The 13479-nt window shown below is 42.4% G+C and overlaps 1 protein-coding gene across 1 annotated transcript in view; it reads left to right on the forward strand.

Moving 5' to 3' along the window:
* The first annotated feature begins 3632 nt into the window (after window positions 1–3632).
* The window catches only part of LOC115395311 (insulin-like growth factor 1 receptor), a 57432-nt gene continuing 47585 nt past the window's right edge, over window positions 3633–13479 (forward strand). Inside the window, 1 exon segment of the mRNA XM_030100827.1 lies at window positions 3633–4549. Coding sequence (XP_029956687.1) covers window positions 4459–4549 — 91 coding nt within the window. The 5' untranslated portion in view covers window positions 3633–4458.

Here is a 13479-nt window from a genome sequence, read left to right on the forward strand (position 1 = left end):
TCAGTGATTTAAAAATATCAACATCAGAGAGGCAGCTTAAATCAGTGTCTCGTTCTTTGTATTTGGATCACAAGGCTCAAGTATGTTTTATGTGGTTCTTGACCAGAAATGAACTTGGCCCCCATGATCTTATGTTTACCTATATGTTCATCAGTGTGGATGAATGTCCAGTAATATCCCAGGTAGCCTTCAACATTTGCTGAGAAAAGGCTGCAGGCCCTTGTGACGCTCACTTGGAGAAAAGTGGAAAATTGAAAAGTGGACGTAAAAGATGTATTCAAGAACGTCCCTGAACGTCTACCTTTTGTGTGTTTCGCCTGTAGTCTGTGCTCTCCCCTCTTTGTCCTCTTCCCCTGCACCTTCCTGCAGGATCTCTCACTGTGCAGCTGGAAGTTTGTGATCAGTACCTCCAACTCGAATCAAACATGTTGATGAACTTGTAAGCACTGTGTAAATAAAACTGACTGGAACTGCACTTGAACTTTTAATTGTGCACATAGCTCAGACTTACTGCAAATGCACACGTCGCCACTTTCAGCAGTGGACCTGCATGCCTCTATTGTGAATGCAAAAATTAATAACTTGATGTTGACTGTAAATACATTTCTTCACCCTTATCACACATGCTTGATGGATGGCGGGTCATTCAGAGAAATAGATCAAGTGGAACACAAAGCTTACAGAGACTGCATTTACAAATGAATACCTTTAAATTAATAAAGGATAGATGCAGGGTTCTGTTGAGATCTGTGGATATAGCCCCATTACCATTTGATGTTACTGTACCATCACAGGCTGCAGTTACTCCTGCATCCCTCAAGATGGCAGCATTTTTGTGCCTTATTACAGGGACAACAGGCTTGGTGGTCTCTCCACGAGCCAAAACAACACAATGTGCACTTAAGACAATGAAGTTTCCTAATATTGAAATTAAACATACCGACTCAAACTCTCTGAAGATTCAGTTACTTCAGTGTAAAAACAGGGACATTGTTTTGCTCAACTAACTAAAGTAATTGGAGATCAAGCATGTTGCCTGTGGATCAAAGTCCAGCCCAGATGGAGAACATTTCAGAGTGTTGATGTACGCTTCCCAAGAAATTTCAGGTTTTCATAACAAATTTTGGAAAAAGTGATTGTAAATATTTCCTTCCATTTTAATGCAATAATATTGCTGGAGGAGTCTTCACAAAAAAAGTGGATGAATTTGTATGTGGACCCTGAACTAAAATCACTTTGACACCCTGATTTACAGAATAATTACAGGTAAACAGATCAGCAGCACAAATGTTTGGGCTCTTTATCCTCAGGAGGTTCCTTAAGTTCCTCACATAAAACTAAATTTAACCCAGTGCAACTAAAAATACTCATCAATAAGACATTATAAAGAAGAATTCTTTTTTTTGGTCATTCACCTGAATCTGAAGTGAGATCTGGTGCATGATTTGTCTTGCACACCAAATCCTCTGTTATGTACTTGTGAACATTAGAAAAGAGTTGTGTTGCAGTCTTGAAGACCAAGACCGCTCTTCAGTACTACAACACTAGAAGATAGGAGAAAATTAGATGTAGAAAGACGTTTGTGTTCACTTTTGGAGTTTAGGTGGTCATTTTCTCTGACGTGTTAAGTTATTCCTTGTGAATTTATTCATTGAGCATATGTAAACGCAAATTTCTGACATCTTTGGTAATCTGGGAAATGCAGCCAAGTCCAGTGTTTCTGCTGTGTTCCCCTTTCTGTGAGTATTGATGCTGGATTGCAGGGATGACACCCTTAAAGTAGTAACAAAATAGTTTATTTCGGCTAAAAAAAATGTATATTGAGCACATCAGATTGAAGATGAAATGTTGATTCGGGCCTCTGCTGGGCCCCTCCACACGACGAGGCGGCGGGTAGACACTTCCACTGCGCCCCTCACGACTACACCTCTGCCCTGCTGCAGACAGACACAATCTTTGTATCGGCGTGTGTCTGAGAGCAGCAAAACAACCCCGATCCTGGATCCCGGGCCCGGATTTCCTCCACGCCGCGGCGTAAAAGGAGCCGCTACGGCGGAGCCCGCACAGCTGAAGAAACTGCAGAGCTCTCACTCCGTATGCTTTTCTTCATCTGTTCTACTGACAATGTGGAGCACAAATAAATAATATCTAACTAAAATGTTTTCTTGTGCTGTTTCTAACATGAAACCAAGCTTCTGTTAATTGATCTTGAGTTCCTCTTTTAACCTGGACTGATTTCTTCTGCAGTTGCTCCAGCTATGGACGTCTCTTTCGTTCTTAAAGATAGGAATAAAGCATCCTCTCACTTTGCAAAACGGAATTTTTCCAGTAACTGCCACCTTCCCTGAACATTCATGTGTTTCCACTGATCTGTTGTCTGTGCTGACAGCTGTCCCATTCTTCATCTTCTCCATTGCTGTCCTTAACAGCTTTTTTCTATTTTTTCTGATTGTGTATGAAAGAAAGAAAACATACTTTTATTGTTCCACACTTCTCTAATCTCGAGGCCACCGGTGCCATTGTAAAGATCTGCCATTATTAACCAGAAATGCATGTTTCAAGAAAACCCTGAAGACTGCGGTGACTTATTGTTGTCTTCCACTTTCTTTACACTGGATACAATGCTGTGGTGCATCGGTTTGCTTCCCTCGGCTCTGGGGCCGCATGCCGGAGTAAACCAAGAGAAATGAAGTGACCTTTCTTTAATAAAAACTTTGATTTATTGTGGACAAATAGCTATTTTTTTTAAGTTTTTTAATTGCATCAATGCGACATAAAGTACAGCTTGGGCAACACATGGACGTTTCATTTCAGTTTTGATCATGATCAAGCCACACCAGCTTATTTAGGTTGAAGACTCCTGATTTAGCGTTCATCACACTCAAGGTGCAAAAAAGTTTTGAGTTTGGTTTGGCTTGCATGTTCTCCCTGTGGATGTTCGGAATTTTGCAGTTTGCTTCCACAGTTCAATACTATACACTGGAGCTGACTGGTGCGTTTCACCACGAAGTGCAAATGTTCGTGTGAGTGTTTGTCTCTTTGTGTTTCAACAGGGTGTAACCTGCTTCTGTGGAAAGTCAGCTGTAATCGAATCCTTAAGTTGGACAAGGTGAGAGAGAAGATGGATGGAAGGAAGTTTCTTCACACTTTTATTCCCCCCGTGTCCTGTCAATATGCCAAAAGACACCGAAGCCCACATTGCTGGAAAAGGAGTGTGCAAATAGATGAATGGCCCATCTGAAAGCACTAAGACTTAGCTTTATATGTGGTGTTGCATCTTAAGTACACAAGAACTTGTGTACTTAAATGTAAAAAACATGAAGTTTCGGGTGCATGTCCATGGTAGTGTTGCTGGCATTCTCAGGAGAAAACCAAATGAGCCAATGAGACAGTGTCCAATTTTAGAATAATGTATATTTCCTCTGCAAAAACACAGTGTAAGCATGCACAGACGAAAGGTAGCCCCTCTTGCAGAGAACCAGAGCGGTCACTATGGTAACTGCTCTCCTCTGGTGGCTGAGCTGCAGTGAGAAGCGACGCCCTCTTTCGCAGCAGACGGAGTATAAGTAGGAGTGATGCATCGCGCGGAACGGAGACGATCTGTGCGCACGGCGCCGTGTTTACAGCGAACACGGCAGACTGCAGACTGCAAGAAGGAGACTGTGTGTGTGTGTGTGTGTGTACCTGTGCATTAATCTCCACAACTACACTGCTCGATCACCTATCTATCGACGGAGCGGTTTAGATAACCAGAGGATTCGAGCTCAACCGGAGAGATAAGAGCAAAAGGAAAAAGAAAAAAAAAAAACACGCGTCGGAATGAAGGTGAATTACAGCCACCACAACAACGCGGTGCGTGTGCGCGTTGTGAGCGGCTGAGAAGGAGAAGAAGGAGGAGGAGGAGGAGGAGGAGAAGAAGAAGGAGGCTGCGGTCTGAAACCTGATTTTTATCCTGGAAATTTGGAAAAGTCCAGTTCTTCTAACGGAGCGGCGTATCCATGCGTGGCCGCGCCGCCTGCCTCCTCCATCCCGGCTGTGAGGCAGCTCTGACCCGCTTTCAGCCTCCGAGAGGATCCTCCGCTTTTTTTTCTCTCTCTCCTCCAGATATGGAGCGTGAAGATGTGGATTACAGAGGGATCCCCGGCGACACTTTAGCTGCAATGCTCTCACTACACACTCCAGTGCGGCGGGAATAAAACGTAAACAACAGAACTATGAGTAGGAATTTTGCGTCCCGGGGGATAAATCGGTGATTTTGTGGAGCACGACTGAACTCCCCGCTCGGAAACGTGAGCGAGCTACCCAGCTAGCTATTAGCTCCATTAGCCGGCTAACAGCTAAAAGGTGCTGGCTGGAGATTAAAAGGTGTTTGAATAATTCACACCGGGTCCGGCCCGCGTTTCCTCCACTCCGGTTCACGTATTTCCAGTATTTGAGGGAGGATTTACTCATCCAGGAATGAGGGCTCGGGTGGAAAGGAGTCGCTTGACCTTGTTTTGGGGTCTGATGCTGGGTCTGTCGTCCTGCCTCCGGCCCGCCACCGCAGAGAGTAAGTCAAGCTGCTCCACACCAACACTCTGTTTCCACTGCTCTCAGGAGGGAAATCACGCTTTTTCCTCACCATACATGTCACCGTGTTCACCGTGCGTACTGCACAGTGCGACTCGAGTTCAGACGACACCATTTTTCGTATTATTCCTGTGAAATTATGGTCATGTTTTGTTGTTGTCAGAGGAGAAAATGTGTGAAATTCACCAAATGTGTGCTGATTGCAGACCCGAGTATCATAAGGCTCGGGGACCATTTGTGGCCCTTTACCTCTGCTTGACCGGCCCTCAGGCTGTCACTGGGAAATCCTGAATGAAGTGAAATATACTGTTATTATTGGCTTTATTACATCTGAAATGATCACATTTTTCACATGAGGCAGGCTGGGTCGAGCACCTTGGAAAATGGTGTTTCACAGTGGGAGGGGGAAAATGGTTAATGGAAGAAAAAAAGATTTTTCAATTCAACTTCTATCCATCTTCTGTTCCCGCTTAATCTTGTGTAGGGTCACAGGGCGATGGAGTCAATCCCAGCTGTCTGTGGTTGAGGGCACTGTCATAAACTTTAATTACCTCACTGAACTCCAAATTTAGAAAAATGTAGTCATGATTTCCAAACAACTGTGACATGAAAATGTTGCAGAGCACTCATAAATATCCTGTTAAAAAAAACTGCTTTTATCAAGAAATGATTCCCATTGAGTAAAACTTAAGTTTCGGCACTCAGTATTAGTGCTAATATTTCACATGGTCCTTTGGGGAAAATTAGTTGCCTACTCCTGGCTTATAAGATGCTACGTGTAAGAAAAATAAGTAAAAAAACATCTTAAATTGGAAAAGCACCTAATGTTACATGTTAGTTGAAGTTTTGACATGTAAGCGTGATTCTGTTAAAAGAAATCCAGGATTATAAATCGAAGTGGCTTTTCAAACATGAGTCAGATTAAAGTGTACCGTTAAATACATTGCGGTGACTCAGCCCGTGGAGAAAATCACTCAGACTATATATACACAGCACATTGTCAACTCTGAGTCACAATGTGGTGAATCAGAGTTGACGCAAAGTGTAAGGTATCCGCCATCGAGACGGTAAACCCCGTTCTAAAACTAGGTGGCAGAGAGGAAAGCAGTTGAGACTATATGTGTCTCCACATCCAGACTTTTGATTCAGTGCGAGGAAACGACTGCAGTCATTTCATCATGATGACATGAACAATCCTGTCCAGACTGTTGTGGTTCAGTTTTTCATCCTCAAGCTGCGCTATCGCAAAACTTCAACATGAACTGAGTCAGATTAACTCTGTCAACTTGTGTGAAGGTGTGCTGAATTAGACTGTCGTCATCTTGGGACTTTTCTTCAGGATTGAATCAAACCAGTGATTGTCCGGGAGACGCATTAACCTTGTGTTGCAACATCAACATCAGTCGAGTGATGTTGGAGGCACCATATTGCTTCATTCACTGCAAATTACCGAGCTCTCTTGTGGCTAACCGCTGCAGCACACTCTTCTGTCGGCTTGTAAACAAACATCTTTTGATGACTTTTTTTTTAAGTTTCTGTGTTGATTCAGATTTCCTCCTGAAATGTTTCCGTGTTTCCAGCAGAACTGTAAACTAGGCTTCCTGATTCATCCCATTCATCGCAACATGTCAGGGAGGCGGGGGCTGAACCAGGGTCTGGAGGTCTAAAATAGAACACGCCAAAGTACATTCGCAAGCAAAACAAACTAAGTTCTGTTGATTGGAAAGAGTGAGGAGCTTGTGAACTGTGTGTTATGGGGTTTACTGTTAGCCCCGGTGGCCACCGGACAAACCTGGCGAGCGGCGGAGAGGTTCTTCCATCGAAATCCTCGCAGTTATTCTCGCTCGGCTGCCGAGTCCTCTAAAAGGTTCCTTGTGTGGCCGAACTCTGGAGCATTCCTGCTGGCTCGCTCTATCAGCTGGCAGGTTCGGGTTAACCAGGTCGTGCGGCCGCAGACGCACCTTTTCAGAACAGCCCTGCAAGCTGTATCTGTCTGGAATGATCTTTTTTGCCTTTCTTTTTATTTTTAAACCAACCCTTCTCTGTGCATTTTTTTCCCATCTCATGTTGAAAAGTATTTGCCCCCCCCGCCCTCCCCTCTTAGGCGATCTGTCACTAACAGGATGGAAATGAGGGGCAAACGGACTTGCTGCAGTGTAGTGGCAGTGGATGAAGCACCGGCTCAGAGAGGAGTATTGCTTCCTATTCCTCCTCTTATGGGGCTTCCAGTGGATTTCCTCTGATTGTGGATGGACAGTCTGGGTGCTGCAGCCCGCTCGGAAAAGGTTATCAAAAAGTAAATATGTGATCTGGAGGCTCATCAAAGCTGCAGTGATAGGCTTGTGTACTCAGCTGTTTAAAATGTGTCAGTGTGGAGGGAGAGTTATTAGGCTGTTGCACCTGCTATTGGTATTCTCACTTAGCCGGCGGTTGTTTTGATCAGAAAAGTTTTTCCTGTTTTGTTTAGTGTTTTTCACGAGAGGCGGTCAGAAGCAGTTCCCATGAAAGACGGCCATGCTGGCGCTGCAGCACGAGGCCACGAAGGGTGAAAAGCGTTCGAGGGCCGCAGTGATGTAACGTCGGCAGGCAGTGTGTGTGTGTCTTTTTACAGGCCCGGGTGTTAGGGAGTGTATTAACAGGTATGCAGCTCGCTGAGGGCTGCTGACTGTGTGACAAGTGCATTACGGAGAGACATAACCACCATACCAGCACGCTTCCCGCCTTAAATCACTCCAAAAATTCTCTTGCACCATGCAGGGGAGACCTTCTTCACTGTACTCTGTTTAGTGTGTGCCTTGAAGAACTTTAATTTTATTCTGAAAAATGTTCAGCGCTTTCCAAAAAGCAGTTTTACCGATAATATTGTCTTGTTTGAGTCATGAAATCACTTTGCATGACGAGTTAGTGTCATTTGTGATTAACTTAAATAAAAAAATAAGATTTTTTTTTTCTCAGCGTGATCAATTCTGTTTGGAGTTTGAGAAGTAATCACGATAAAATGGACTAAATGAAATGTCAAAAGTATTAAATGTTAATGTAAGAAAGACAAATTATTATGAGCTTCAGTACAAAGTCTGGTATTCAACAGGTCTGATGGTTCCTTTGCTTTTTATAGACATCGCTTTTTGTCTAAACTATCATTTATCATGAGAATACAGAATTGCAAAAATATGACTTAATATGATCTAAAACATGGAGAATGTGAGTGTTTAAGTTGTCAGGTGAGTTTCATTAATGGTGTATGAAAGTTATCTGAAAACTTTAGAACATTATTTGAAGGGTTTTGTCCTGTCTGCTGGAGCAGAAGAGATTTGACTGTTATAAAGATGAAATATATTACAAGATAATTTAATGGAGGGAATACTTTAACCAGATAAGGAACTCACAACAATTGTTTCAAGTCTTCTGTTTGCATGATTATCTTGGAGCTGATCCTCCAAAAATCCTCTTACTGTGCTCTAACTCCAATAATGCGACTACAAATTTGCGTGGAAGCTACGCCCTCTACAAACGCAACGTAGCTTCAGTTGTAGTAGTTGTAGGATCTTGGCCATTGAGACTATTTTCCGGTGAGCCGCAGTGGAAAAGTGTGTGTCCGGAGAAAACTTCAGCTTGTGTTTTTCAACGTCGTTGCTTTGAGTGCAGAATAATGTGGTGCAAATTAGTGGGGAGCACTTTTTTTTGTGTGTGTGGTTTTCTGTTGTTGGCACTTCTCCATTCTGGTCGTGTGTGATGACATTATATGTCAAGTTGACTGTCAGTTTTGTGGAACTTGTTTCATCAAGTTATCCTACTGATTTATGGGTGAAAATCGACAGAAATTTAAAGTTGCCTCAACTTCGGATGACTCATTTGGTGCTTCATGTTCTTAAATTGTCATTCATGTGTTTGTGCTGGAAAGTTCCCAACTCGTAGCTATTTTCTTTGAGAAATGTTTAAGCTCAAATTTAAGCTAAGGTGTCTCACTTTCTTATCGTCTAGGTTTGGTTGATTGGTGAAAATATGTGTTTTTTGCAAGCGGCAGCGACTGAAGTGAACCTGAAATGTTGTTGCAACACTGCCTACGGGCTATCATAAATCATTTGAATGAAAGCATCCTGAGTGCTTCGCTCAGCAAAGGGTTGTAAACACGGGTTGATCCCAGTCTCTTTGATAGCAGGTGTCAATGCTGTCACATGAGGAAAACCTGCCCTGGCTGCCTTCAGATAAACCTGCTAATAACTTTTCAGTTCCCTTTGATGTGATTCAAACATGTTAATCATTTACATGGTTGGGTTTTTGGAAGCTATTAATAGTACTACCAAAAAAAAAAGTGTTTGTGAAGTACTGACTGCCAATACAATCAGTGCATTTTCTGAATTTACCTGCTGCAAAGCTTGATTTGCATGAGCTTCTCTCTTATAGATCTTTGAGCACATGTCAAATATCTGACATTTATGTAGAAATCTGAAATCAATTCAGTTCAAAACATTAGTTGATAATCTGCATAATTACCAAACTGATATAAAGAAGACAGTTGTGGGCTTCTCTACTGAAGTCAGTTAGTTAACCAGGTATTCTCAGACTGGCTGCACATATTTTATCTATCCATCTTCGACATTGCTTAATTGAATGCAGCATCACTGTGGCCTTGAGCCCTTCCTGTTGACAGTAAGTGTCTGCACAGGTCTACAGGCAACCACATATACTGGCAATCCCACCTATCTGCAATTACAGTCAGCAGTTGACCTCAACTACACTGTTGTGGGTTGTGGGTGTAAACCAAGCAAGTAGACGACATGTAAACTCCTCATAGAACAGCTCCCAATTGGACTCAACCTCGGGAAATTCTCAGAGTGAGGCAAGAGAACCACTGTACCATTGTGTGGTCAGTCTGTATTCTGTCGACTAAAAGAAGAATAAACTAAGGATTGAATGATACACAAATACAACTTGATAGATGGGAAAATTTAAAAAGCCAAAACTGAAGCACCAGCAAACTTCTAAATCTTCAGATCTGGACTGAGGGCAGACTGGATGCTCTAGTGAAAGTCAGTGCTCTTTATTGCACCTAGTCTTATTACTTAAATCAAAGACTGTTAATGTACAAACCATTTCCTAGGCTAGAATATCCACAGAAGAAAAAAAAATCCCCAATTGGAAACGTGGAGGCAAAATTCCTGAGAATTAGCTGGGATATCCACATTTTACAAATGGACTGCTGGAGCAACGTTGCTGCTGGACTGTTTGTTTTATCACTCGCCTGTAGTTTGCATTATAGTGGAGTCATGTAGTGAGCGTATCCCCCTCAGAGCTGCTCTTCATGCAAGAGGTATAGAGTTGCAGGACTGCAACTTAACTGCATGTTTTTAAGATAGGAACATTATTAATCCTGGTCTGAACTGCAGTGCAGACGTTGCGGTAAATAAGACAGAAGTTATGAAAGGCCCTCAGAAAACATTTTAAGCATAGTAGTGCAAAATAAGTCTTCATGGTAACATATACAAGGAGAATTGAAAAACAATAAATATGCAGCAGCTCCCATCCTAAACTGGAAAACAGGATGTAAAGTGTATTTTCTGCAGGAAGTGCTGCCTTGTTCCCTCCCAGCGTTGCATTTATACAGTCAAATTTTATAGACCAGCATTAAAGTAGTAGTGTGACAACCTGTTAGCTGGTCGGTGTGAGTTTTCCATGACTCACTCCCCCTCCAGCTTTTGAAGTCTGACTCCTCCTCACAGTGATGTGCGATAATGGCCTCCATGTTTCTGTGGGTGCTGCTGGGGCTTCGGGCTAAGTATTGTTTAGAGCACCTCAGCCAGGTGGGAGGAAAAGTTGGAAAGGCAAACAACCCACCTATCATCACCGATTATCACTGTCAGGCTTTGCCAAACTTCTCCTCATGTGGGTTAGTTGGCTGCACAACATTTAGCAGAATGGCTTTGTTTTTTTGTTTTTGTTTTTTTTTGTTAAAGAAACAAAACAAAAAAAACCACCCTGCTGTGTTATAGTAGTTGTGCTTCAACAAGGGTCCGTCTGAGTTGAGTTTGCGTACCGTCTCACTGAATGACAGAGGTAACTTCACAGCGGGTCAAAAGCAATACAAACGCATCGAGTCTATTTTACAGTGAACATAAAAGTACATAAAAACACGTTTTTGCAATTTGTTCACTTCAAAGGGGAACACAGCTGTGTCCTGTTGTCTGTCCTTTGATCGTAAGACCAGACGCTACGTCGTCTGTGCAGTGACGAGCACAGGTGGACTCCTCTGGTGGGGTGGGGGGGGGGGGGGGGGGGGGGGGGGGGGCAACGCACTCCAGTTACAGTCGGTGTTTTCATCCACATTAGCAGCCCAGACCAGAATGAGGGCGTGCTCTCTCTGATGGTCTGTCCACCGCTTTGAACGAGGCCCCAATTTCTACAACGTTCTAAAATGAAACTGGAAAACTTTCGTCGCATTTTGGATGTTGGGGTTGTGGAGCTGCCGAAAGTGCAACTTCTGAAAATGGCTTCCAAGGTGCAGCTTCTTGAAAAAATACTCCTGTGTTCATGGAAATGGGGGGAAATGCAACTTTGTGGGTATGCCGTTCCTGCGCATGTTCACTACGGCCATTGTGAATAGTTTTTTTGCACGTGTGAGTAGATGGAGAATTACAAGAACCACTGCTTCAGTGTGGCATGACTCCCAATCCATCATCTCCTGGGACCAGGTAGTTTTGTGGTTGAGTCACTCAGAATTTCAGTTTGGGTCGTATGTCCGGTCTATGTACTCAACATTCAAATCTTAAGAGTAACTTGTTCTCTGCACATGTGTGTAGTTCATCACTAAAATGAACAATAGTGAAACCACTAGTGGTCCATTATGAAAGCTACATCATTTTCAGTGTTTCCACTAGGCCTGGGCGATTTGGACAAAAAAGAAAATCTCAGATTTTTTCACAAAAAGTTTTGAATAACTTTTTTTTCAGTTTTTTTTTTTACAAAACAAGAAGTACAGAGGACAGGGAGAATTCAAAATAAGTTTTGCCTTTATTTAACAAATACTTAACTAAACTAACCCATATTGGAATTAAAGTGCCAACTGTACTTTTCTTTTCACAAATACACTTGGTAGTTACATTCACATTGAAAGCTGCACCATTATCAAAAACATTAACAAGGAATTCTCTTATGACTGAATCTATATATCGTGCCTCTTTCTTATACATGGTGCCGTGGGTCAATGATTCCGTCGCAGTAAGTTGGTTTTTAGTTGGAGTTGGTCAGCTATAGTGGTCTTGTTCTCCTCGCTAAGAGTGGCAATCCCCCCACTCGGCTGGATGCCTGTTTAAGATGCTGAAATAAGTCCGTGGTGCTGCTGCCTTTACTTGCAACGGGCTTCAGGCAAACTTTGCAGCGTGCATTCACTTGTTGCACGTCTGTCGCCGCAAACCCAAACCAGTTTCAAATACTACTCCTTTCTTTTAATGAAACCCATCGCTCTCGTTAGCCATGCTGCGTGCGCTTGACGGAAACACGGGGTAGGGGCCAGGGGAAAGCAACAGAAGCTCCCGTGGGACAAAAAGAGCACGGCGGAGTACAAAATCGAATTTATTATTTTTTTTAAATCTTCTGCAACAAACACCTCAAATTAATCGATAAAATCGATTTGTCGCCCAGGCCTAGTTTCCACCATCATAGTGTAAACGGACGTCATTTCCAAAACGTTGTTGTGTTAACAGGGCTGCCATTAGACGTTCCTGACCTGATCACGAAAAGCTGATAAACATCTTTATCAATTACAATATCACGATCACAGTGTTTACCTTCACTTTGTCACGTGTGTTTTTGGACCGTTTGTGGTTTGGACTAGAGCTGTTTAAGCCATTTGATGGGTTTTGGCGATATTCAGTGTCTCCAGAGGATAAACCCAACTGGATTTACGCCAGTGGCTCTCACATTTTAGCATCATATTTCTCAAATTAGGGTGGCACAGTACAGCCCAAGTGGCAATCTTATTGTGAAATGAACATGCACAATATGAATATATAAAACAATTGACTGAACTGAGAAAATGTTTCAATTCACTGTGCATTGAAAGTCAGCAAGTTTGAAATGTCAGAATGTTTTGTCTCATCTCATTACATGATATATCTCATGGCAACAAGATGCGATCACCGTTGCCTTTTTTATGTGCAGATTTTTGTTGGTGGGAATTGTCCAACTCCTTACTTTCTGAATTCCTGACCACATAAATTCACCAGACTTATAAACATTGGTGTTTCTCAGCTGATATTTTAGCAGTGGTGGAGGACTAAAACCTATGATGGTAATGTCTAAATATCAGGAGCCTCGCAGTCCAACCTCTATAGCCGTACACTCTCGCTTGAAGAAGAGTAATGGTGCCATAGTGCTTGTGAAACTCCTCTATCATTAATTTTGTCTTTTCATTTGGCAGGTCGTATCATCATGCTCACTGCATTCAGTTTACTGACACACTCTTTCATAGATTTACAGTTATATACTGTATATATACAGCCTTTGATAAAGCTGGAGGTAAAAACAAGCACATGGTGAAAGAAAACAGGTTGCACTAGACGGACATGTGAAGATCAAGTACCTAAAGACAAGGCAATCAAAAGTTTATAGTCCTGTTAACCTAAGCTTGAATCAAACCTGACTGGAGTATTTACTTTGTCACACTGCGTTAAGTTGCCATTGAAAATGAGACTGGAAAGGCAAACATGTTCGGTCAACAGCGGCACAGCTCAAGTGTACTGTCAATATTGAACAAACCTCTTTTATAGGTATCACTATTTCAGGACAGACGAATGTTATTTAATGTTTTTTTACATTGTATATGTATATGCCAACAAAGGGTGAAATATGCAAATACTTTGTGAACACCATTTAGAAGCTTTGATTTTGTGAGACTGAGCAATGAAGAAAATC

Source organism: Salarias fasciatus, chromosome 1 (assembly GCF_902148845.1).
Source record: "Salarias fasciatus chromosome 1, fSalaFa1.1, whole genome shotgun sequence".
Classification (NCBI taxonomy): domain Eukaryota; kingdom Metazoa; phylum Chordata; class Actinopteri; order Blenniiformes; family Blenniidae; genus Salarias; species Salarias fasciatus.